At 45.8% G+C, this 27,630-nt stretch overlaps 2 protein-coding genes across 3 annotated transcripts in view; both read left to right on the forward strand.

Annotated features, from left to right (window-relative positions):
• Positions 1-8,555, forward strand: part of LOC119395916 (thromboxane-A synthase) — a 33,062-nt gene extending 24,507 nt beyond the window's left edge. The window contains exons 10-14 of the mRNA XM_037662935.2: positions 335-443; positions 3,240-3,328; positions 4,843-4,983; positions 6,363-6,528; positions 8,305-8,555. Coding sequence (XP_037518863.1) covers positions 335-443; positions 3,240-3,328; positions 4,843-4,983; positions 6,363-6,528; positions 8,305-8,382 — 583 coding nt within the window. The 3' untranslated portion in view covers positions 8,383-8,555. The remainder of the gene's footprint in view (positions 1-334; positions 444-3,239; positions 3,329-4,842; positions 4,984-6,362; positions 6,529-8,304) is intronic.
• Positions 8,556-19,567: 11,012 nt separating this feature from the next.
• The window catches only part of LOC119395919 (NADP-dependent malic enzyme), a 187,867-nt gene continuing 179,804 nt past the window's right edge, over positions 19,568-27,630 (forward strand). For both annotated transcript variants that reach the window (XM_037662939.2, XM_037662941.2), the window contains exon 1: positions 19,568-19,768. In XM_037662939.2, the coding sequence (XP_037518867.1) occupies positions 19,719-19,768 (50 nt within the window). In that variant the 5' untranslated portion in view covers positions 19,568-19,718. The remainder of the gene's footprint in view (positions 19,769-27,630) is intronic.

The following is a 27,630-nucleotide window of genomic DNA, read 5'->3' on the forward strand; positions in this document are numbered from 1 at the left end:
AGGGTACATAACAAGGAGTACATTCTAATAACGCACCACGTCTCCACAAACGGCAGACTTGAACGATCAGCTGTTTGGAAAGATCAACGTGGACGCATGTCCCCTTAGCCGTTTCAGGCTGTACTCTTGGACATCCAGAGTACTTGATCACAAGGCAACGATTTCGCTTTTAGCATCTGATAATTAATTAGAACAGAAGCGAGTGTGATGTCCGCGCAGGTGCAGTGAATCAAGGACAGCTACGTCAACTTTATTGGATTATAAACGTAAAATGGTCCTAGCCCTTCGTCACTGAAGTTTCCGCGTGCTTCCCCTCTTGCTGACCGTGATGCAGGTTCGAGACTACGAGCAACACGATGGCTCTCGTGACGCACATGCTCAGTCACCACCCGGAAGTGCAGGAGAGGATGAGGGAAGAGCTGTTCTCCGTCATTGCGCCTGATGTACGTATAGCATTGATTGATTGATTGATTGATTGATTGATTGATTGATTGATTGATTGATTGATTGATTGATTGATTGATTGATTGATTGATTGATTGATTGATTGATTGATATTGGGGGTGTGCGAATATTCGCGAGTTCCGAGTTCGAGTCCAATAATACCTAATCGAATAATTCGATTCGACTTTCGAATAGGTAGTATTAGAAGTTTCGAGTAATTCGAAAGGAAGAATATCTAAAACGCGACAAAGGCGAATGGTGCAACTTGGTTAGGGTTGGCTGGCTAAAACTAATGCTAACGTCGTTGCAGTAGGCACTTCGGTACAACTTTCACCGATATCCTGGTTCAAAAGCGAGCGCGTGCTTATTTTAAAGGAGATTATGCCATTACCGCCCTAATAAAAGAAATGATGAGGAAAGTGTCAAGCCCTCCACAACATCGCTTCCGAAATGAAGGCACAGACTTCTTGCGTAGCTCTTTCGAGTATGCCGCAAGCGCCGTACAAATATGTTACACAAACATCTTCCTTCATAGACTGCCTGAAATACTGTCGCCGCGCGCCTATATTGGGTTGCGCCCGGGTTCGCGAATCTTCGACATGTCTCATCTGTCCGTAGCACAGCGAAAGCTTGGGGAAGAGTGAGTTCCTTATCGAACATTCGTCTTTCGGCAGCAGTCACTCACCGCGGTATGTGCTCAAGGACATGAGCAGATTTTATTTCTTTGTTCTTTCGTTCAATCTTCAATAAAATTTTTTGTATTCGATATCTTTGGCCACTATTCGGCACTATTCGATTTGAATTCGATTCGAGATAAAATTTGTCTATTCGCAAACCCGTAATTTTTATTTGAAACAACTTAGTGGTATGGTATCTGGGTGTTAATCGCCAAAACCACGATATGATTATGAGGCACGCCGTAGTGGAGGACTCCGGAAGTTTCGTCCACCTTCATAAGGTTCTTTAACGTGCACCTAAATCTAAGTACACGGGCCTCTAGCATTGCGCCACCATCAAAGTGGAACCGCCGCGGCCGGGTTCGAGCACGCGACGTTCGGGTCAGCAGCCGAGCACCGTAACCACTTTACCAACGTGGCAGAATTTTTTATTTTTTTTTTACGAAACATCAGAGGAGGACAACTATGAAAGGAACGCATATAAAGCAGGCGCCTGTCCTCTGCATCTACCCACTCTTGGTCAGGTGTGTGGCATCGACCATGGACTACGAACATTAAAACGAGAAGGCTGTAGTACATAAATATTGCAATGCGTACTTCAACGAACGTGAATTAATGAACTAAATTGCGTTGGGCTGAACTTGTGCACGACACATAAGCGTGCGCAGAGTTCCCCTTCAGGGGGGGCGAAGGTTCGTCGCAGCGCCCCCCTCCCTATTATGTCAATGTATGCGGCTGCCTTTGCGCCCCTCTTCTCGCCTCCCCCCCCCCCTACAATGTATAGGGCTGACTTTGCGCCCCCCCTAAAAAAAGAGTGTGTGGAGAGTACTCGTTGAGTGCGGACGTTTCTTCTGCTTCGGCGCTTCGCGCCAAACCGCGTGTTCGGGCTGGCTGGCGTCCCCGCCGGTCTTGCCTGCTGCTGCGCCGGGACTACCAGCCCGCAACACAGCGTTCACGTTTCCCGACGTATTGCCAGATGGCGTTCATATCTCACGCAGTGCCTCTTCTATCGTCTTTACACGACATTTGCAGCGAAGCACGCAGATACGCGGCCAATTTAAATGAATGAAGTGTATTGGATCTAAGGGCCCGTTTCTTCGTTAGACACAACCTACTGAACCCAGCAGTTAATGAGGCCAAATAAAGCGTAAGGAACATTCTTTGCAGTTTTTAATGGAAGGATACAAATTATGAAATACACGGAAATTAGATATGATGGGCAAAAAAAAAACAGTTTGCCACCGGTAGGGACCGAAGCCCAACCTTCGAATGCCAAGTTATACTAAATGTTCTATTCCCTTCTCACAAGGGGAGGGCTTTGGTCAACCTGTTCGGCCTTGTCTTCGTTTAGCGCTGTTCAACTTTCGTGTTATACCGATTCCCATGACGGAGGGATCAGCCATGTTTTTCTTCTGAGTCGATGTATTGATCCTCCCACGGCTCCCTCCGTAAGCTTTCCGCCTCTATAGTGTTTTACAGTACCTTCAGGATCGCGCACGATAGTCTTGCGAGAGAAGCAAGAGCGGGTGGGCGGCTGCATAGCAAAGGAGTATGGGAGACAATTCACAGCCGAAACGCTGCTTCGCATCGCCTCATGGTCCCATTTAGCGGAGTTGGTGTGATTTTTTACCTGATCCTTACATACGCCGCACAAAACTGGGAGGACGCTGAAAACGGCCCGCAAGCATGTTTTTGGAGGCAGCTTGCGTCAATTTTCTTCACGTTTTTTACGCCACGACAAATCAGGGCCCTTATTCGCAAGAACGTCTTACGCTGAAAAATGTTCATAAGGTACCTTTCAGCCAATCTCGATGCAGGGCATATCATTAGCGAAGCTGGCCAGCCGATGGCTTAAAAAAAAAGGAAAACACTTGTGAAAGAGAAATTTCGTAAATTCGGGCCTAGCTGTGCAGATTTTTCTATTCGTGCCGGTGCGCTGCAATGAATGGGAGCTTGCCGTGGACGCTAGCTCGTGATGGCTGTAGATGGATTACTTAACCCTACGCACGCCTATGAATGGAGGACGGTAAATATGGAAATTATTATAGGGACAGTAAATATGAAAATAAAACTCGAAATTTTGAGCTAAGGCAATCTTTTTTTTTTCTTCTGTTACAGGAGCCCATTACGTACAACACCATCCAGAAACTCACCTACATGAACTGTGTGATTCAGGAGACGATTAGGATGTACCCGCCAGCCTTCGCGTGAGTACAGATCGCCAATCCAAATTTAAGTACTCGGTTGAGTACGCATCTAAGTCTCAGCGATGGCTGCCCGTGAGTAGCAGGAACGGATCTCGAATGCCATATATCTTTTGCCCACTGCCTATGAGCCGGACGTGTTTGCGGCATATGACTTGTGTTTCGTGTCATAAGGAATTATATAGCCTTTTAAGTCCATAAGCTAATAAACAAAACTAATCGCAGAGGTTATTATTTAAACGCCCAATGGAGCCCTGATAGGCTACGAAGCGGAACTAAACAGGCGACGAAATCTATGATAAATTGGGTCAACATAGCTATAATTCTGTCGGTGGTACCTACGTCAGTATGAAGATGTTGTAAAAGATGCAAATAGTAGAAGTTACACTTGTAGACATGAGTTTTAAATGGGGCAAATCAGTTCTGTGGAATCCCGCAAGGTGGTGTGACGTTCGCGAAACGGAATGATTGTCATCCGTACGTTTGTACGTATAGCACGAAGTTGCAGATGGAAATATACGAATTTCTTAGAAAGCGTCTCAGCTGACAAGTTTTTCCCGGATGAATCTCTTACTAGGAAGAATTTTCTCGTCAACTGAGTTTTTTTTTTTTTTTTGTCCTTGTGTGGAATCCGTATTGATGTTCTTTTGTAGCTTCCTGCTATAAACGAGCGCGTGACTATGTTTTCCTTTCAAGATATGACTTCCATGATGAATGGCTGTCTCAGTGTCTGCTCCATAGCTGACGATGAAAACTAGAAGAAGAAACCGCTTTTCAATGTTTATTTCGTAAGTCATCGCAACTAAAGTGAACGAAGGCACTTTTGAGGTTTTGAAGAACTACAGACCTGCTCAGGCGCCTGTAGCCTTTATTGGTGGTGTTCTTTGCTATAGGCTGCACAGTGATAGTAAGCCGCGATAGTGACTCTCTCTCATCGTTCGCCCTCTCCCTCCACTGACCTTCATGGTAAGGTAGCATATACCAGATTTTTACTTCATAGTTAGCCTAGTTTCCTTCATAGTTAGCCTTCATAGTTTCTGTCGCTCCCTCAGCATCTCGCTGGCATAAACTGTCTGCATAGTTACGACACTACTTAAAGTCTGTCTCTAAGACCAGTTGTCCTCAAGAAATTCAACAGTACTCTCAACGCCTTCTGTGCTGAGGACGGTCTCGGCCGGTGTCCCAGGGCCCTTTCCTCTGGCAATGGGTGATCCTCAAGTCCGTCTAACACTCTCGAAAGTTCTTTTCTTGGCGCACTGAAGCGGGGGACATTCTCTTTTTCTTTTCCCTCCTCTTTATTTTTGTTTCACTCTTTCCTTTTTCTCTAACATATCTTTCTATCATATTTTATTTCCATATACCCGTTTCCCTATCACAGGGTAGCCAGCGGGTCTGAGAATTGGCTAACTTCCCGGTTTTTCCGTCTGTTCCTTCCTCCGCCTCCTCCTGCATAGTTATAAATCAGTCTTCTCTGTGTGTCCCATTGACGATCTGCATCATCCGCCACGCAAATTCAGGTTCGTGACACGGGAGGCCGCGGTGGACAAAGAATACGGCAAGATTCGAATCCCCGCTGGCACAGCTGTCATGGCGGCCGTGGAATACATCCACAGGGATCCTCGACACTGGGAAGAGCCAGACAAGTTCGACCCTGACAGGTAAGGAGGTGCCGTGCGGTGTCATATACTCACCATATGCGGCCTCCGGGTGAAAGGTAACTATGTCATTGGCGCTGATGATATTCACAGCGTTTTCCAATGCTCGAAGCAACAACTGCGATGTCTTCAGCAATATATAATATTAATGAGCACTAACAGACAATAATGCCAAGGAAAGTATAGGGGATGTTATTACTAGTAAATGTCAGGTAAGTGTGAAGAAAGAAAAGTGGACGAAAAGATAGCTTGCCGCGGGAAGGTCGCAGGTTCGGTCCCTGCCCGCGGCAAGCTATCTTTTCGTCCGTCGCAGGTTCGGTCCCTGCCCGCGGCAAGCTATCTTTTCGTCCACTTTTCTTTCTTCACACTTACCTTACATTTACTAGTAATAACATCCCCTATACTTTCCTTTGCATTATTGTCTGTTAGTGCTCATTAATATTGTGTATAACAAAGAAAAACGAGCCCTTAAGAATTCCAATTCTTTCCTGCCCATTTTTTACCCCTTTTTCCCCACCCCTGTGGAGGGTAGCAAACCGGTCACTCGCGCCAGGTTAACCTCCCTGCGTTTCCTTTTCATCTATTTCTCTCTCTCTCTCTCCTTCAGCAATATATGGCGTATATCCCATTCGAGTGAATAGCCAAAGGGACGAGTTAACGCTTTCATAATAATGGCTCTCTCGAAGAGGCTGCAAAACCCGCGCCGCGAAGCTCTTGACTGGTTGCCCGGATGATCGTGTTTGAGTGCCCGGATGATGACCCCGGCTTTTACCTCAAGGTCATTTGAATGTTGCTGACAACGGGAGCTAAAAGCTTTTCATGCTTAAAATTTAGCCCAGATAAAGCTCTATGAGCAGTAGTTCAATTAATACGAGTTCTTACACGAAGCCCTCAAGAGCACACATTAATTGTTATACACTTTCGATCTGGTGAACCAGGAATGGGAAGCAGTGACTTTCTGTACAAACGGAGGAGCCCACCTTAGGCGATGAAAGAGGAACTCCTTCGCAATTAATGGTTCCTAAAATAAGTATTTACTCTCTCTCTCTCTCTCATGAGTGTTTCGCTGACTTTGTCTTCTTCATATCATATACACTTGCCTGCGTTTCTTGAATGCTTCTTCTCACGAAGGCGCTGTTTTTTCGTAATTGTGTTTCTTTAATCGGAAATGTATATCACATGTTATCGTTGTCATGACGACAACGATCATGACGCCACTAGTGCACTTCGAACGTCCTTGTATATGGTTGAAATTGCTAAAAAACATTGCCGCGTCATCCACTCCCACCGTTCAAGGCTAGATTTATTGGGGGCCACATAACAAACATCTGTGACGAAAACTCGACGAGGCCGGACGCGCTTGTTGGGCGCACCTGACGCAGGTTCCTGCCCGAGAACAAGTCACGGATCAACACCATGGCGATGCAGGCCTTCGGCAGCGGACCGCGAAATTGCATCGGAATGCGATTCGCACACATGGAGCTGCGGTACACGTTCGCGCACATCTTGCGCAAGTACCGGCTGGAGAAAACCGAAAACAGCGAAAAGGTGGGTGCATGTGAAACGGCGCGCCGTGAAGAAGCTGCCGGCTCTGTGACATGCGATCGCGTTTTAGCCAACCTGATCGCTAAGGTAGCATATCTTACTCCGACTCCATGAAGAAGTAATAAAAACTCACAGGGTTTCCCATACATTCACTTAGGACGACTGGAAAGCGACAGCAATCTTCTATTTCTTGCCAGTCTATGCATAGGCGTGCGCAGGGTTCTCCATCAGGGGGGGGGGGTGAAGGTTCATCGCAGCGCCCCCCCGCCCTACTAAGTCAATGTATGGGGCAGATTTTGCGCCCCCCCCCCTCTTAGGTGACTAGAAGGGTCAATGTACGGGGCAGATTTGGCGCCCCCCCTTTTAGGTGATTAGGGGGGGGCGGCCGCTCCCACCTGCCCCCCCCCCCCCCCTGTGCGCACGCCTATGAGTCTATGTATTGATCCTGCATAACGTGGTTTTGCACTGCCTCCGTGATCGGCCCACATTTGACCAAGCAAACATGTCATGCGATGACGTTACCTTGCGGCAGTGACGTTACAGTGACGTCATGATTACGTACCAAATTTTGGCGATCTGTGACGTCATATGGTGACGTCATAACGTGATGATTTTTTGCATCACTCGTGTTGACGCCACCGACGTGGGACGCCGCTCAATTTTCGCGTTTGATGAGGCATCTAAGGCTTTCGTCTTAATAATTGTTGGGGTTTTAAGTATCAAAAAGACCATATGATGATTATGAATGAAGCCGTAGTGGAGGGTTGCGGAAATTTAGACCACCTGGGGTTATTTAACGTGTACGTAACGCTAAGCACACGGGCCTCTAACATTTTGCCTCCGTCGAAATGCGGCCGCCGCGGCCGGGATTCCATCCCGCAACCTTCGGGTCAGCAATCGAACGCCATATCCACCAGACCACTGCGGCAGGTCAAGAAGGAAAAAAAAAAAGGGGGGGGGGGGGGGGGGCAAGCATTGCTTGTGTGATATACCACGCACGGTGCGCTATTAGCTTACATTATTGAAACAAAGTAGGAACATACAAGTATGCGCTAAGGAACATCGTCTACACCAGAAAAGAAAAAAGAAAAATGAAAATTTACGGTCGGTCACGCTTCCATGATGAAGCGCCAGCGGCATCATGACATGTTAGCGCTCATTGCGTGGTTTCTTTTTGCACCTTTTCTACGTCCTCGTATCGCTGTTTTCAGTTTAGCCTCAATAGGTTCCAAAAACTGGTATAAGGTCTTGTTTATCATGCATAGACGATATTTTAGATATTTTCAAGAACTTCTATTTCAGGCTTACTGCCAGTCCCAAAGGAGGTTCAAGCAGGAAGGGCATGCACATATTAAACATATTAGAAACAACGGGAAAAGATTTCATGCATAGTCGTCAAGATAATGCCGATGAAGTGACGCCATTAAACATGTCACAAGAAATTGCTGGTACAAGAGGACTGAACTGTGTATACCATTAATTTAAGTTTTACAAGAGGCGCGAAGCATTTACGGTGATGACTCATATAAAAGCGAACGAAACACTAATACACTACGAATTAATCACTAGTAAAGTACTTAATGAACGGCCTAAACTTAGCGATCAGGGGAATTAAAGGTCTATACATATGGTTCATTAATAAATTAGACGAAATATGCACTTTTCACTCCAGTGCTTCCTTCCAGTGACAAGCATTTGCAGATGCCGCCGTTTTCTCATATGTACTCCTATATACCTTTTAAAAAAGAATCGCCACGCTATCTTTTTTTTTTTTTTCAGGACCCGCCCAACATTGAGATGAACCCGATCATCCTCAAGATCAAGAGCGGTGTCAAAGTCAGGGCCGTCCCACTGTGATAATTCGGGCGCTGTCTAACGACTACAGCGAAAACCTCCGCACGATGAACATCTCTGTGACTTGCCTGCATATGGAGTGCAAAATGCTGACTTTGCACTCGTTTTACACCGGTGCGAGGATTTCACTTCAAACCGTGGTCATCAAACACACCGCAATTACTCCCATCCGCTAAGCCTCTCGTGAAGCACGTGCGAACGTTGTGATATTTGAGCTAGAGCTCGCTTCGTGACAAACGCGGCACGCAACGTGCCTAAGTGTTCGAAGTGCTCAATAAAAAAAAATTACTGTACAAGTTCATCTCTTTTATTTGAGTCGTGTCAAATCGTAACTGTAGGTACGTCAACAACAACAAAAAAAAAAAATCAAAGCCATTTCCACCCCAAGTGAAAGCTGTACGAACTGCGGAGCACTGATCCGTCCGAGTTTCTCTTATGTTTATCTTGCTTTTATCTGCTTTTTTTTCTTGTGTTTATCTGCCCTTTTATGCTATTTTCTTTTGTTCTTTCCGTGTGATTGCGTGATATTTTCTATCCTTTTCTGTTCTTCTTTTGATTATCCGATTTCTTTTGCGATCATCTATTTTCTGTTCCACGGTCTGGTCTCTAAAGTTTTAAAGACGATAGTCTTTCTTGGGGAACTTAAACGCAGAAATTTTGGTCTGTCTTTCTGTCTTTCTGTTTGTCGGCACGTCCCTCGATTCAGCCACTCGGCCTAAGTTGAACCACTTGCCCAAGGGCCAGCCGTCTTGAACTGGTACGGCTGTTCATACTTGTGAACGTTGTCGATCAAAAAGTAAATATCATGCATATCTGAGGTGCAACATCACTAGGTAAGTATTAGGTGGCGTGTTCCTTTAATAGAAAATGCATACATACGTAATTTTAATTAGCCTAGTTTCTTAAGCTGCGCTGAAAATGCATAAGAATGGAAGCTTGAGCGAGTTGGTATGCGTTCATCTTTGTTGAAACAGCGCTCACTAGACGACGACGAAGTAAAAGAAGGCACAGGACAGGCGCTGCCTGTCCTGTGCCTTCTTTTACTTTCGTCGTCGTCTAGTGAGCGCTGTTTCAACAAAGCTGAAAATGCGACTGCGCTGAAATTTGCCTTCCTCCGTGCCCTTCGCACGAGCTCATTGGTGTGTTTCGGTTTCGGTTCTGTATTGCACTGTACGAATGCCATGGGTTGGTGTTGAAAAACTTTAGTTTTGAGAAGGCCAAGAAGGTGAAAAAAATATTTAAAAAATGAAAAAGCAGCGTTGTGGGCGGCCTTCAGGCTGCCGGTTGTGGGCGCTGCTCTGGCGTTCCTGTTTTACCCAGGCGACGTGTAAATAAAAGAGCGTGTGGAGAGTACTCGTTGAGTGCGGACGTTTCTCTGCTTCAGCGCTTCGCGCCAAACCGCGTTTTCGGGCTGGCTGGCGTCCCCGCCGGTCGCGTTGGTCACCGCCGGTCTTCGCCTGCTGCTGCGCCGGGACTACCAGCACGCAACACAGCACTCATGTTTCCCGACGTATTGCCAGATGGCGTCCATATCTCACACAGCACCTCTTCTATCGTCTTTACACGACATTTGCAGCGAAGCACGCAGATACGCGTCCAATTTTTTCTGTTTGCTGCACCGAGCGCGGTGCGTACCGGCGCTGGCGTTTCGTCTCCGCCAAAGTCACTAGATTCTTCCCTCTTCTTATCTCCTCCGTAGATCTTAACTCCCGACGCTGGCGTTTCGCTGGCTTGGACAGGCGAATTAACCCTTCGGCGACGCTAGCGTTCTTGGCCAAGCAAGCGCTGGCGTTCCAAACGTGTGTGTTATGTATATCAAACGTGGGAGACCTGCGTGACGCGAACGTAAGGCAGTTAAAAGTACTTCGGAATGAAAGGCTTTTTGCGAATTCGACTGGTGGCTCACGGTGGGTAAACCCAGCCCATAAGTACAAAGGGACAGCTCGACTGATTCTGTGTGTGCAGTGTCATGTGCTATCTTTCTCTCTTTCCTCTCCATCTTTAAATCTCCCCCACCCTGTCCCCATGTGTAGGGTAGCAAACCGGTTGTCCTATACTGGTTAACCTCCCTGCCTTTCCTTCTCTATTATTTCTTCTCTCTCTCTCTCTCTCTCTCTCTCTCTCTCTCTCAGGCAGCAGTACTGGGGTACTTTCAAATTGTGTATAGGTAATTTCCACGTGACCTCACTCTTAGTATCAGGAGTCAACACACTGCTTCGGCTTAGAATCACTGTACATGCTACCTTTAGGTAGCAGAGTAGCGCATAGGTCCGGCTAGCAACCACAGCTATGCGGTGAAGTGGCACTCCCTTTTTGCAGGCGACATGCCTACCGCGTCGCCGATAAACATGTCTGGCGTGTCGAAGGCCGGCGATAAACATTGGCTGTCGATGGCTAGTGTTAATTGAGTGAGCTGCAGCGGCGGCGTCGAGAAATACAAAAATTGGCCCGAGCGTCAGCATCTCCGCAGTGCATGATTGCTAGCGGTGTTTGGAAAACAGATGCGCAACTCCGCTAGCATAACTCTACTTGGATGCTATGAGCGTCCCCTTTGTAACGGGGCGGTGGCATGTCTGCCACCAGGCTCGGAGAAAAAAAAAAAAAAACTTCCTTGTTTTATGTTGGGCTAATACCTTATTTACATTGATTAAATCTATGTTATTATACCAAAAAATATAACTTCACGGTCTATCTCTCTGCCTCTTAAGGCAGAATGACCTTATTTTTCCCTCCATTATTTATTTTTGTTCTTTATCTCTACTTTTCTGCCACCAATACTCTAACCGTCTCTTACTTATTTCTATCGCGGACGTGTTCGGCTTTCCATTGTTGTCCCTAAAACCCAAGGCTTCATGTAGACTCGTGCCCACACGTATACCTGGGTGAATATCGCCACATTCAATCAGTACATGTTCCATCGTTTCCTTAGTTCCCCCGCAGCATGTACATTGTTCTTCTTCGTTACTGAATCTCGCTTTATAACTACGCGTTCTAAGGCAGCCCGACCTTGCTTCAAACAGTAAAGCGCTTCCCCTTGAATTATCATAAAACCTTTCCCTCCTTATTTCGTTTTTTCCCTTTCGGTAGTTACTCAGAGCCGGCTTCTTTCCATCGCTGCATCCAATAAGTCCTCTCCGCTTCTCTGACCTTCCGCTTAATGCTCCTTGTTGCCATATCGCCCGCACTGCTAGCCGTATATTTACTGGTGAGCCTCCTAGTTCTTTTTCTCCACTGCGTGTCAACGCTTTTTCTATACAAATACCTGAAAACCTTCTCTGCCCATCTACTCTTCTTCATTTTCCTCAGCCTCTCTTCGAATCTCATTTTGCTCTGAGCTTCCCGCACTTCAAAGCCTGTCCATCCCATATCACCCTTTACAGCCTCATTTGTCGTCTTCCCGTGAGCGCCCAACGCGAGGCGGCCCACCGTCCTTTGATTTACATCCATTCCTGATTGTACCTCTGACTTCATGCACACCACTGAGTTCCCAAATGTAAGCCCCGGGACCATCACACCCTTCCACAACCCTCGAAGCACCTCGTACCTATTGTACCCCCATAAAGCTCTGTGCTTCATAATTGCAGCATTCCTCTTTCCCTTTGCTACCGATGCTTTCTCTTGTACCTCCATATATCTATCCCCCTCATTTACCCATACTCCGAGGTACTTGTACTCGCTTACCCTCGGTATTTTTTGGCCCTGTATAAAGACCGCATGGTCTTCGTGATCATTGAATACCATCAATCCACATTTTGTTGCACTAAATCCTAGTCCTAAAGCCTCACATTCCCTTCCGCATATATCTGCCAGTCGCTGTATATCATCCTGACTGTCCGCAAATAAGACAATATCATCAGCATAAAATAGACCTGGAAGCTTCTGCTCAACCATCGTGCCGACCTGTTTGTGTGACAAATTAAATCCAATGTTGCTACCTTCTAGCGCTTTTTCCATCCTCACCATGTACAGCATGAATAACAGCGGGGACAAAGGACATATCTGTCTCAGCCCCTTGCTGATTTCAACGGTGTCCTTGCTACTTATTCCTTCCTATTCTATACAAACTGTATTTTCTCGGTATATTTCCCTCAAAAGCTGTATACAGTCGTCACCTATGCCCACTTCTTTCAGTATATCCCACAAAATTTCCTGATTAACGATGTCATACGCCCCGGTAATATCTAGATAAGCTACGTATAAGGGCCTGTTTTCTATTTTCGATATTTCTATACACTGGGTAAGAACAAACAGATTATCGTCTAACCGCCTGTCGATTCGAAATCCATTCTGAAGTTCTCCCAAAATATCATTTTGTTCTACCCACGCTTCTATTTTTAATTTTACTGCCTGCATCGCCAACCTGTATAGCACCGATGTAATGGTTAGCGGTCTATACGAGCGAATGTTATCCTTTTCTCCCCTGCCTTTATAGATTAAGTTCATTCTACTTTTTCGCCAACTGTCTGGTATTTCCCTCTCCTGTAAGCACTTTCTACGGCTTTCAGCAGTGCTTCTTTAGTGTTATGTCCGAGTTCGTTAATGAGGCTGACGGGAACCCCATGTAAGCCCGGTGTAGTGCGCTTAGGAATTTTTCCTTCGGCTTTCTTCCAATTGAAATTCTCTAGTACTACATCTTCGTCGGTTGCACTCCTTTGCGCACTTTTACTCACCGGGGAATCCCCTGGGCGACCTTTTTAAATGAATCGGCTGTTATCTTTCGGATGTAACCTAGCGCTTCATACCCTTCCAATTGATTTCCTCCTTCATCTACCATATGTTGTTGCATTGTGACAGACTTCCTACCCAGCGCTTTTAGGTGGCTCCAAAATGTCCTAGGCGCGGCCTTCTTCTTTTCGCGAATCTCTGTCATCCAGCGTTCACTTTCACCTTTAATTTTTGCCTCGACTAATTTCTGCACAATGGATTTTTGCTCTAAATATATTTCCCATATTTGGTTGACTTCGTCCTGTGGCCGCTTCTCCTTTTTTGCTTGTCTGTGCTCCCGTGATGCCTCACGTCGCTTCTCGATCGCCTCCCTGATTTCTTTGTTCCACCAACTTTTTGGCTTTCTCTTTCCTTTCCAACAAATAGTTTTCTTCTCTTTTTCCATTTCTTTTGTGATTATATGTAGCAGCTCACTATACTTCCAGTCTTTACCTGGTAGTTCGTCTACCTTTTCCTCGACTCTTGCGGCTATATTTCTTATTTGTTTGTCATTTAGATACAAGCTGCCAAACTTTGATTCTATGTTCTTATCATCAGTTTTATATCCCATTTGTAATATTATGCGTTTATGATCACTACCCAAGCTGTTAATGCCTACCTCGTCTATTCTCATCTCTCTAAGTTTGTCATATATTCCTTCTGTCATGAGACAATAATCAATGCTCGATTGCCGGTTTCCGACTTGCCACGTGATCTGCCCCTCACACTTAGGCCCCACGTTAACTATCTCAAGACTATGTTGCTCGCAGAGATCTAGCAATAACTTGCCATTGGTGTCTGAATATCCGTCAAGGTCATGAATGTGAGCGTTCATGTCCCCTAGAAGGATTATTTCGGCATCATGACCAAATTCTTTAATATCGGTGCTTATGCATTTCACTATCTCCAGATTCTTTTCTCTGCAGTTATTCCCCGTCCACAAGTAAGCTACACCTAGCCACGTTTTCTTTCCACCTACTGTGCCCGAAACCCACATGTGCTCTGAACACGTTTGTTTCACTCTATCCAATTTTGTTCTGCTATGGATTAGCATTCCAACACCCCACCTCTCCTTTCTGATGTGATCCTGTTACATCCTTCCCAAATATAATTGTCAATATGTGGTGGCTCTTCCAAGTCTCTAAGGTGTGTTTCTGTAACCGCATAAACACCTATCTGTTCCTTGCTTAACTGCTCCTCAATCTCTAACCATTTTGCCTTTTTTCTGCCACCCTGCATGTTTATGTAACTAATTGCAACACGCGCCTTATCCCCTTTTTTTACCTTTTCTCTGGTTTTTCGCTATACTGCCTGTCAAAGAGTCCCCCTGGTTGTTTTCCTCATTACAAGCTACCCTGGGCACCGAAGGGCCCGCGTGCCCCCCAAAAAAGCTACTGCGCGACCTGCCAGTCGCCAACCCACCTCATGACCAAAGCCTCTTATCGAAGTGAATTCTGTCTCTTGGAAACCGCCCCACCTGTGCACCTCCCTGTTTATATCCACTACCTCGAAGCCCTTCTCCGACTAATTCGCCATATCTCTTTGTTTGCGTCGACAACCGCTCTTTGCAAGTTGATATTCCTCACTGGTACTTCCGGTATTGTGCATACCACTATCTGCACCTGAGGGGAAATGGCGCGCATGTCATCGACCCCTTTCGCCAATGTGGGCGCTAGTTCGGCTGATTCTTCATTCAAGACGTCGTTTAGACCTCCCGCGATTATCACGAGGTTACGTCCATTAGCCTTAGTTGCGAGTTTTGCGCTAGCTTGTCTCATCACTGATCCCAGCCTATGTCCCGGGAACTTCCCTATTAAAACTCGTTTGTCGCCTCTCACCCTTTCCTTGACTGCTTCTTCGCACCTAACTAAACTCGAGTCCCCGGCGATTATCCCGTGCTCCGACTCTTCTGCTGGACCGTCCCGCACCTGGCCACTGCCTCGGTTATTAGCGCGTGCCACTGCTGCTGTATTGTCCCCTCCCCTTCCCAAAACTACTTCGCGGAAGCTGGGTCCTGTGACCCTTGCACCTGTCTTTTCCAAACCTGTTTCCCCCTTCGCGTCTACCACTGTGGGGGTCGATGCCCCGCTGTCGCTTGCTTCTTTGTTCACCATTACTACCTTTGCTAACTTCTCATCGGCTGACTTAAGCCTTTCCCCCATGGCCATCGTTTTTTTCGGCTTGCTTACGGGCGCCATCTCTAGTGCTTGACAGGAACATAGGACAGCCCCGAAGATGCCCTACGGTTGCTATGCGCCCGATGGTATGTGGAGAGAGCGACGCTTACGATCTCAGGTGGCTTGGTTGGGCTTCAAATATACAAGAGGCGCGTGATATACCCGGGGGAGGGGGAGGGGAGGAGGTTGCATAGGACGCTCGCCTTTCATCGCGGTACGACGCATATAGGGCGTTGCCCAGTTATGTAGCATTAGAGATTTCAATTTCAATAAACCATTCTTATAATTCAACTCTACAGCGCATCGCTGTCGAACATCACTGGATGCAACTTCTCACCATGCAAGCACCCAAACCTGGCGGCCACTATGCCGTCAGTGCGCTATATTATCGAATGTACACTGCTTCGCTTTTTGATGGCGACCGTTTATCACCGTATATATTATATCACACACCGTTCCGGTCGTGCTTTCACGTTCCCAGTTTACGCGGCTTTGTTGGCGCGCTAGTATCTAAGATGGTGGTCACTGTGACGTCAGTGCAAGCTATCTAATACAGTATTGCCCATTAGGCTATCGCAAGTTGCCAACAGGCCAATTTAATGCAAAAAGCGATTTTTTTTTAAAATCATAAGGTAAGGCGAGCACGTACGGACGAAAGAAAGCAGAAAAAGACAACACAAACACCACCGTTTGTGTTCCCTTATTGTCTACCCTTATTGTATGCACCCCTTACCTTCTTTTATGATGAATACTTCCCAACTATAGCTCAGCTTTCAGTCGTTCTAAGCAATCTTTTTCTCGCATCTGTCGTGTGTTTGTGAGCTCACTATAAAATTCACGCCTATAAATATCGCCGTATGTGGGAAACACTCAGTTTTTTTTTTTTACTTTCACAAATGCAGTTATAGGTTTTGGCATTCTTTCAGGCGTTCTCCAACACACTTAGGTCCTAATTTTCGACAGAAAAAGAAAGATAACACTATTTTTTTTCTTTTTTTATTGTGTGCTGGACAATTCGTGTCTTTAGTTAGTCGTGTTGAGTGGTTGAGGGAAGCAATAACTCCGCTCTCTGTAGCTTTTGCTCTCTCCTTGTCACGTAAGAATCACGCGGGCGTGACAGTTTTATGTTGCGCAAGTGCATCTATTGTCGCGAGCGCGTCAACCACGGCCGCACTTCGTCGGACAAAAGAGCCGACTCGGCGACGATACAGACTGTCAACTGACAATCGGCTCTCTTGAACAGCCCTCGCGAATCCTTGTCAAACACCCAGCGTGGGCGTAATAAATTCTCTTTTAGGTGCACATGTGCACGTACTGTGAATATATGCGACTCACCGGTCTCCACATCCTTGCAAGAGCATCGCAACACGGGACAGTTCATTGATCAAGCGATCGAGTCTCTGTTGCAGGAGCGCCCAGTCGTCGGTTACGAATGAAGGAAAGGATGAGGCACGAATTCACATCCGTAAGCGTTGGTGCAGGTTATGCGTATAAGCCAGGCAATTCTTTCGTTCGCGTCTGATCACTTGCATCCGTAGTGCTGCATAAATGCGCACCTAACGTGTCCAGTGATTTCTGTTCGTCTGGTAGTCGCTGACAAGTGATAGGATAACGGCCTATAACTTGACGCATATGCACACGTCTTGTCCGAGGAGAACAACACATGTTAAAAGCACTGCCACACTCAAAGACGAAGCTAAAGACACGTTCTAGATGCCAACGTTCCCTGCCGCAGAAAGAACAACGGAAGTGACGTTGCGAGCGCCGGATGACGTGCATAGGTAGTTTTATTGATATGCTTCCGCAACATTAAAAAGCCATCGACACAATGCAAAGCTACCGTCTCTGGCACAGCAGTCAGAATGAATTCAAATGATAGCAGAATGTCGATTTTCCCGCTTACCCTGATGTCAGCGCACGAGCTGCTTGCACGGTGGCCGTGAAAAACGCGTGTTCTGAAATCTTAGCTAAAGCTAGTTACATTTTGTGAATTTATGTGCCAAAACCGCGATATATTGGTCATGGAGCACGGCGTTGTCCACGATTTCGGAGTAATTTCTGAGCGCCTGGGACTCTTTAACGTGCACCTTCAACGAATGTAGTACCAATGGTAGTACCCACGGATTGAAACGGGTCAGTTTAGGGCTAAGTAAGGCACATACTTTCGTTTCCACCGTCTTCAGTTCGGGTCATATCGGCGTAATTTCGACTCGAACGCGTAGATAAGAGCCAAAATTATCTTCAGAGACCCGATTATTTAGTCGCGACATGACATAGTTATCTTGAGCAATTACGAATACCATTTGTTATACTAAAAATTTTATGCCGCATTTGAATCTGTGAGTTTTGTACACCGCAGGTTATTGCATTTATTTCACCCTTATCTAAATGCAGCTGTAGTGGTCGGGTCGAACCCGCGACTTCGTGGTTGGCATCGCAAGTTCTCGAAGCTTCAACTGATTTATTATTCTGCTAGTATTTCGGTAGCCACGAATTTAAACCTTAATTACTTGCACTTGCACTGAAACTGATGGCGCAAGTGCGCCATCAGTTTCACTGCCAAGTAGGGTTGAAATTCATGGCGCGTGCGCTACCCCGTAACGGCACATAATAAAATTAGTAGAATAAACTCTTGCCGTGCGATCATTCAGTATACACCACGACAACGTACTCCATGAGTTTATCTAAAGTTCGGGTTCTTTATAGTCTTTTTTCTAGGGGGTGCGGGGGGGTTCCGGCATCACGTGGCGTTAATTCTGACCCGCTCCCCCCAACTTTTGTATATATCAAATTTCTAAAAACACGGCAAGGCAATGAATTTCTGCAAGCGTGCATATGCACAGAAAATTTGCGTGCATTTAATGGAATATATGGTTGAGAATTATCAGTTGGCGAAGTCCGAAGCACGTTATGAATTCACGAAAGTATTCGAGCACTGTATAGTCATCATTCGCATACAGTCCGAGTTGCAATATTCACAGCTTCCGTAGGCAACACCTCCCCTAGATGTAGGAAGGGTTCTCCATTACGGCCCCGTGCGTTCTTCAAAAAATTTCTATGGAATTGTCACGCCTCATTGTTGCCTCTCAGCCTCCGCATGGTGAACGAGGAGACTATGAAGTTGGGCTTGTTGGTGATGCGCAACTGTTCGTGCAGCGCAAAATCTTGACACATGTAAGAGAAGCGATGAAAACTAGCGCTCGTCTTCGTCCCTTCTGTTACCTGTGTCAAGATTTTGCGCTACGCGAACAGTTCTGGACATAGGCGTGCGCAGGGTTCCCAATCAGGGGGGGCGAAGGTTCATCGCAGCGCCCCCCCCACCCTACTAAGTCAATGTATGGGCAGATTTTGCCCCCCCCCCCTTTAGGTGACTAGAACGGTCAATGTACGGAGGCAGATTTTGCCCCCCCCCCCCGTGCGCACGCCTATAGTTGTGGACGAGGAACCTGTCGTTCGGGGGACACACTTGCATCAGGAGCGGCAAAAGCACAACGAGCGAGAAAGGCAGTCCGTGAACGGGAGTGCTCGGCTGGAGAAAAAAAATATTAAAAAATACCTCGCAGGAAAGCCGTGTTGCAGATTTTTGCAAATCGGCCATTGAAGAACGAGAACTGGTGAAAATGCACACTCAAACGTCAGGTCTGGCGCCTATCCGTTCTTTTTTCCCAATGAAAGTTAGAGTACTAATTATAATTTCGTATTACGCAGAAGACATATATTCAGCCCTATACAGAGCCTAGTGTCACCACATGGCTTAGTATTGCCACAGTAGAGCAAGGTTATAGCCATATAGGCTGAGCTCTAATTTCGATTTCAACGGAAAAAAAAAAAAAGAAAAACGTATCAAGACAGAAGTGAGGTCGTCGCAGCTGACACCCTCATTTCGATTACATTGTCACAAACCCGTTAAGTGAGACTCAATTCCAATAAGCTACGTCCTCTATTGTGTATACCAACATATTTAAACCACTCGGCGGCGTCGAAAGCTCGAGTCTTCGTTAAAGGCGCTTTCAGGTTATGCTTCGGTGTTATGCGGAACAGCATCCTAGCACAACGAAAACACGAAATACAACCACAGCCTAGTTGGTGCCGGGAGCTGAAAATCAATTACGGCCTTTAGAAGAAACCATACTGCCGATGATATCAATTATGCAGCAAAGGTTTGAATGTGATGGAAAGGCGCGAAATCTCGAAATTGAACTGTAGATGAGAGCCGATTCGGTAGGTTCACGACCGCCATCTGGTTTGCACTCGGCGAACGAAATTTTCCCTTCGTGCACTCCTCCTCGTTCGCTTTGTTTGTCGTTGTTTTACTTCATCTTTTTTTCTTCTTCTCCGATGACTGCTTTATTCCTGGCCTGAAACAGCCGCGTGAGGTCGAAACCGTTTCGTTCCGAGGCTGCTCCCGCTTCTAACTCGTTCTTCCAACGAAGGGAAGATACTTCTTCATCAGCTACGATGCTGCTTCTACGGAGACTCCAAAGCGGTGCCTTCGGCGCGCTCATGAGGTGTGTAGTCGCATGCATCGCTTCTTTTTTTTTTTCCTTCTCCGGCGGACGCAAATTGCAGTCTCGACGGCGCTCGAGCGCTAGCAACGGCGACTCGCGAGCAACGTGATTTGGAGCCGCATGTGCGCTACGCGTGCACCCTCGAATGAGAAGGGAGTTGGGTGCAGCGAAGCGCCGGCCGAGCGAGCGAGCGGGCGATACGAGTGTCCCGTCCAATCGCGAGCTGCCGCCGCCGGGATGAATGGAGAGCGTTCTGAAAAGCCTCGCCGGACTGGTTTCGCGGAGCGCCTTTTATCTCCCAAGCTCTTGGGAGATGCGACTTATCAACGAAGCGGACGCGAAAGGGCACGCGGAAAGAAGGGAAGATAAAGAAAGGGTTGAGGAGGGTGCCGGTCGGGTTGGAAATAGGCTTTGCCGACCTCACTTAATCGACGTGCTCGTGTCCGCGTGCGCTTGTCTTGCTACGGTAACGATTTGTCGGTTTGCACTCGCAACGGTATGACTGGGAATGAATAGCGGTTTCGCACTCGGCTTTAAGGTATGCGGACGGTGCGCTCGACCTGAAGTGCAGTCGCAGAAAAGCCCCAAACTAGTTTCACAACGGCAACGAATTCGTGTCGAGCTACCTTCGTGCACTGCATGTGTGCCGCCGGTTGAGCAGTAAAGCCGCCCTCCGCGGCAGTGTTCACCACTTGCGCGTCCATACAAATGCAAAGACGCGCCTAATTAGCTTCTGTACAGCTGCCAGCTGCTGTCGATTGTGAAAGCGGGTTGTCGGAGGAGAAAAATGATCATAGTGCTGCAGCACTACGGTTATCGGCGTTTGCAGCTGGTAAAAACGTCTGCCGAAGCCTCACAGCCGCGTTTTCTTCTCTGTGAGGCATCTATCCTCAACGATACCGCTGTTATCGGTGTTTTATATGTGTATATACGGACAAATCTGATAGCATACGTAAAGACACTGAAGTTGCCGCAAATAGTACTTGTGCCTCAAACCATCAACTCAGCCGGCAATTTGATCTATGCTGTGGATCGTTCGGGAGCAGCAACACCGATTTGATGCCATATAATCTTCAACTTGTGTGCATCCCTGGTGTCGCATTCGCTGTGAACTGGTGCAGCTACTAAGTGAAAGAAACTGTTACACTACTATAGATATAAAGGTGCTACAGTATTCACTTATTTGATCCTGCTACTTGCTAGACCTCAGCTTCTTTCCTTACCCGTCTTTCGGGGTTGGATTCGTTGTAGTTCCTCTTGAAAGACGACGTTTCAGTGCTGTACTTAAGTTTGTGCTCTGTATGGAAACCAGCCATAACTGTGACAACACGTACAATAGCTTCTGATACCTGATGTCATTATGGTGAACCTTCAAGTTAAAGAAACAGGGCGTGCAAACACGGACACAAGGGAGATGTCACGACACCACAAACGCCGGCATTTATGGTGTCTTGACTTCTCTCTTGTTCTGTGTTTGCACGCCCTGTCTCTTTAACATGAATACTTACCACTAGCTCAGCTTTCTGTTATTTTGAGCCTTCAAGATAGGAATATATGGAGCATAGCAGCGACCTAGATGCTTCGATATGCATCCGATAGCAACCACATGCAGTGGCACCACAACTAGCCACAGCATTCCACAAATGTGGAAATTTATTAGTGTGTTTCTGTGATAGCCATGGGGCAAATATGTTCATTTGAGCGGATAAGCAGAGTTCAGTTGCTCAAGCGCTAAAGTATTCAATTCAGTGACCCACTGCACTTTCACATTGTGCATATGCTGTGGAAAGCATGATAACTTTGCGACACAGTAGTCGGCACAATCCCACCTGCAACAATTATGGCTGCGGATGCACAGCTCAACCTGACCATCCAAGGAAGGAGTTTTAGGTCTTAATTTACATCAACTTGGCACTAGAGGAATGCGAATATTCATTTTCGAGACTGAATAGAAAAGTGGCAGATATGAATCAAATATGGAATACTTTTCATATCAAATAATGAACAGCTGTTCTTGCCATTATTCTTTGCACCCTAATGTATTCACAGTTGCCAAGTTTATGTTATTACACCCTACATTATGAAGTGCTGTTTAACGATGTCGCAGTATGAGCATCAGGAGTAAGCAGGCAGTTTATTCAGACATCGATGATTAATTTATGAGTGTGCAGTATGTGGTGCCTTAGCAAGAGAAGTCTGATTCTACTGAATGATACGTAGCATACTCCACTGCATAGGTTCTTGTGTTTCGTGTCTACTGTGGCTGCCGAGATCAAAATGGTCATGGATTTGCTCAATCTATGCTTGTTTTCGTACAGTTAGTGATCTGAAGTATTCTAAAGCTATTGAACTCTTCGTATTGACAAATACCGGGTGTTTCATTCATTATTCGATAGTTTTGAATATTCACATGCCACCACTTGGCACAGAGGTCTATAGAGATAGAATCACTTTGTCTAACGTTTTGTGCAAAACATACTGAAGACTGTCACAATAGCTTGGCAGCCAGGCCTGCCAAATGGAAGATGGTTAGTACAAATGCCATTTAAGATGTCATTCGGTTGTCGCCATAGGTCGGCAAAAAGTTGGAGCTCATTCAGACTCACTCAAGAAATATATTTTGCTCTGAGGGCTCAATCGGACTCAGACTCAACAAAATTTTCGGCAACCACACTCGCTTGCAGTCAGACCCACTAAACGTTTTCTCACTCGGACTCAAATTCACCAACATATTACACAGCCAGACTGACTCAGAATCACTCACGCCTTGACCTGAGTCTGAGTGAGCCTGAGTGAGTCGACTCACCAGTCCATTAGCGTAAAATTAGCTCTTTCGATCATGGTGTCAATGCTATTTAACGACAGTAGCTCACATAATTGGTGCTCTACGATACGCTTTTGATCTTGTACCTTCAAATATGAGTTCTCAGTGTTTTCAATCCAGTGAGGACATTTTTATGAAATACACGACTCACACAAGATATCATTGTAAAGAACTTCCCGTGAAAGAGTTTGCAGGGGGAGGTCGTGGCACCCCGCCCCTTAACTCACGCCTCTGAACAATGAATATTGAAGTGGTGCATGAACGCTAGTGTGTTGAGATATGTGTGAATAGACGAGTATAAATGTAAGACGATATAAGGCGGATAGTAATGCTGAATATTAGTAGATAGGACCATAGGTCGGCCAATATAAGCTAGAGCTTACTCAGACTCACTCAATAAATATATTTTGCGCTTAGGGCTCACTCGGACTCAGACTCACAAATATTTTCCTCAACTGGGCTCACATGGACTCAGGCTTACTAAAATTTTCCTCAACCGGACTCACTCGGGCTGAAGCTCACCAAAATATTAGTACTCACCTGGGCTCACTCAGACTCTCGGCCCGATATGAGTACGAGTGAGTCGACTCACGAGTGAGCTTGCCGACCTGTGGTTGCTGCATACAGCTCTGAACGGATAACTTACCAAAGGGAAACATTTTACCCAAGTGTGCTCCTTCAGCAGTTGCAACTTACCCCAACTTCAGTTTAACTCGGTACGTGAAAGGATGGCCTTCTTCATGCTTCACAAGTGCCGTGTGTGGACTGCCTGTATCAATGATCAGTAAAAAATGATGCAAACTCCTATGCCTGCTCTGTGTGTTCTCTCATTGCCGCGCTGGCATATGCAAGTAACCACAGTGTCTGGAATACGGCACAGCGGCATTGCTCTCCTCAAAGTGTGAACTGTGAGAGCACTTTTACTCATTCTAGACAGTTAAACACACCCTTATGCTGAACATGGAAGAAGAGAAACAGTAATGGGCACAGCTGAACTTGGCACATGATTTCTGTCTTGTGGAAGCCCTGATCATGGTGCCTATATCCAGTCTTTTGCTGCCATCCCTGCCAGGCCCACTTCAAGCTCATTCTCACATCGCAAACAGCAGTATACCTTAGCAGACACTGCTGGAGGGCCACGGACTTTCCAGCAGCAAGCTCAACTCGTGGAAGAACTAAATAGACATGACAAGTGGAACTGTGACTGAAGATGTGGCCACAACATCACGAAAGTTATAGCAATAGCAAATTTAGGAATAGACAAGAGATGTCAACCTGGCTGATGGCATATTGCATCAAGGATCGTGGAGCACTTGGAAGATGAAGAAGATGGAAGATTGGGCCGATTCTGAGCACCGGTGCGTCACTTGAAATGGAGGCTAAGGAGCATCAGTTGAAGCTGGATTGGCAAGTTACACTTCAGGGCACCAAGCAAGTATGTTTTACTACGGTTGGATACTTGGCAAGGCAGAAATGGGGCAAAAGCTAGACTAGGCTGCAAAGCCTGTCCTACTGTGATGTCATAATGTCTTCTGGGCACTAGTTAGGAGGTTACTAGCAAACAGGTATTACATATTTTATCTGAACCAATCAATGACTCAACTGTGTGAAGTGTGCAAACAGTGTGCACAGCAATACCAACACCATCTGAAGTGTGTGTCACCTCCACATAGGTGCGAAATTAAAAAAAAAGGCAAACATTTTCCTTCACCTTGCTTTGCTGTAACCATCATTTCTCTAAATGAAAATAGTCTGGTTAATGATGCTCTGTAATCTTTCTCTATATGCCCTCTACCATCTATTTAACAATAATGTGAAAGCCAAGAGCAAGCACTAAAAGAAGCAGGCCCAAGGCTTGCAGCTTATGTACAGAATCTGCAAAGCTTTAGCCTTGAAAATAAACACACGAAAGGCCGAACATCAAATCCAAGTGGGGTAGGAAGAGTTCCTGTTTGGCAACATTCAGCCCCCTGAAATGGTAAATATAGTTACGTGGTATTCAGTTTCCTAAAGCACTTGATCTCACTCAAGTGGTCACAAAGACAAGGATGGCAGTGAATAAAATCTAGAAGTATCACTTGGGCAGGCACTCCTATTTAATACACAGCAGCTTGCTGAAGTGTATTCTACTAGTAGTAACCTGGGGCACTGAAGCCTGAATGATATCAGGGAGACCTGAAAGGAAGCCAAGGACTTGATACCAGTGGCACAAATCCGGAAGAATCACAAGGGGGGACACACAGCTTGCCATAGCAGCCATTTTGTTTTTATAAATAGATTTTATTTTTATTTATATAAGAATAAAATCATGCTTTGAAATAAAATTTAAAAATCTAGCATGGGGTCTCAGCTCACGTAAATGCTCTATTGTGTTCTATTGAGTCTTCTCTGCACCGGTCGAGCGACAGTTGCGATTCCAATAGTCTCACACACCTGAGAGGTGCTGAACACACTCAACAATTTAAACAGCCATTTGAAAAAGCTGAACGTGTGAAGTATATGATGTTTCAAAGACAAATCTCAAGGGGGGACATATTCAAGGGGTGTCCCCCCCAGCCTGAACACAAGGGGGGTCAGGACCCCCCCCCCCCCCCCCCCACACAATTTACGCCAATGCTTGATACTAAATGACAAGACAAGCTGGCAGCGTATGGCATGCTCTGCATTAGTGGATTCACTGCATGTCTTGGGGTATACAAGCAAATGCGAAATAAAAAGACAGCATTATAGGTTGTAGAATGAGTGTAAGTAGATGGTATTTTAGTTGTGGAAGCTGAGCAGCTCATGTAATGAGTATGACAAATTACTGGTGGTCTCTTGTAATGTAATAGGTTGGCAGGACATGCATATATTGAGGTCACTGGGAGAGGTCCTTATTCTACAGTGGGTCCTTATCGTTGAGCCTGGCAATCCATCTGTACTTGTGTAACTATTATACAAGCCTGCTCTTTAAAAATAACAAATTAAACGTACATGAAATACCCTAAAGGCTTTCACCGTTCGACGATGTTGGTTTTGACACACCTTCTACAGAAGCTGTGGAATGTGTTGCGTTAAAGGAAATCTTGTTAACCATAACAAAGCAATAAAATATTACAGCTGGAAGAACCCTGGAAGTTCTCTTTTTACGACTCAAAAGTGTTCTAAGCAGGTATGGTGATGCACCAACACCAACTGACACCCTCCGAACTTTGCCCATACGCACCAAGGTTTTGTATTGACGCAACTCTGTTAAACCTTGCAATCTTGGAAGCCACAGGATACATAAGAGCTTCCTACTAAAATTACTCGTGGAAGTTCTGGCACAGCTGCCATTCAGCTACCGTTGAACTGGTAGTATACCGGTTCGCCTAACCTTGGCATTTATGACTTTAGAAATGTTTTTGCGATATTGTTTATAATAATTTACCGTTCACAAGTCCCAAGAAGCCAATACTTATCCGAAAACATGAACATAAATTCCTGTGTAGACACCCAATGATTACAAATACTTGCGCTTAGAATGAAATATTCTAATGAAGCTATCAATTTGATATGTTGCAATGCTGTTAAAGCAAGAACCACATACTACCCTAATCTCAATGTTGGCTTCACCGCTATGTACTCTCGAATGCTCCCATACACACCAGTGACAGCATCCCTTCTATGTGCTTTTATACGAAACTTATCGAGAGCACTGACATGATGTTAGAAGCAAGGTGTGAGAGGTGCTAGTTGGTATTCCATAATGTTAAAGCTTCAGCGCAAAAAGTGGGGCGGCGGCAATAGCTAATGGAAGCTGCGTCAGCAAGCCGTCTATCGCACTAACAAAAAAAGGAACTAGCTTACTTAAATTCGTCTGCACGTGTTGTTCGTGCTTAGCTTCGCTGCTTTTTGGCCTTAGTTTGTTTTATCGCCCTCGAGCTTTGACAGGCATGGTTGTGATCACGTGTGTCAGGTATATATTTGTGTGTTGCTTTAATAAATGACAGTTGGAAGTCAGCGCTTGCCTTCGTCGCTTCTTTTGTCTGCTGTGCACTTTTTTTCGCTGAAGCTTTAACATGACGTTAGAGTACACTGTATCGTAATGTCATGACACACAGGGCGATCGTGGGGCAGCAGCACATTGCGACGTTCGCTTGAGCTTACTCGATTGCCTCTTATGCTGCTACTGATTGCGAGGACTGGTGTGGCAGTGTAGCTGATGACCAAGCGAGCCAAAGCGAGTTTCATGGCGCGGCACAGTGCTGCTCTCACGTCATCACCTTATGGGTCACAACGTCACAATTCAGAACACAGAAGTGAAACCGAAACTGGATGTGAATTCAGCCTGCTCAGAGAGTGGGCAGTATAGTTGTTTTTTCTACGATTTTGATGTTCTAAACCTTCATTCAACACTGAAAACGAATAAACAAACATGTCAGTATCATTTAAGACGAGCTACAAGAAACGGATGGTCCAAGTGTCCTAGAGTTTCCCACAGAGCATTGACTGAAGCATACTACCACATGTCAATACAGGTAGCACCGTAATATTAATTGGCACCTATGGATCGGCCTTAGATTCATACACTGAGACAAGCCTAGCCGCAGCCTAGAAGTAGACCAGCCATGGAAGTATTTCTACAAGAGATGCCTTACATTTATTTCTTAACCCTTTCAGATGCCACCTATAAAGAACTGTCTGTAAATGCGTCAAAGCGATACGTTATTTCAAGGCACTCGATATTATCTTGCAAAAAAATATAATGCCGTAATATGTGAATTTGTGTGCTATAGAAATCATTCCTAATTACTAGTAATTAAATATCTGTTTATTTTGAAGCCATTCGTGCTCTGTTTTTGCATAAACAGAATGAAATCTTGGGCTACAAATATACTGCAAATTTGTTTTCAGTTATGTCCATGTAGGGCAAAGAAATATTATACTGCTGACATGGGTCGCGTGAAGTGGCACGTCGAACGACTCGTTGAATACGGCAGTGCCTTCAGCAAAGTGATCACATGCAACAGTGCACTGCAAAATGAAGTTAAATGAAGACAAATTTATTATGCAGGAG

Source organism: Rhipicephalus sanguineus, chromosome 6 (genome assembly GCF_013339695.2).
Source record: "Rhipicephalus sanguineus isolate Rsan-2018 chromosome 6, BIME_Rsan_1.4, whole genome shotgun sequence".
Classification (NCBI taxonomy): Eukaryota; Metazoa; Arthropoda; class Arachnida; order Ixodida; family Ixodidae; genus Rhipicephalus; species Rhipicephalus sanguineus.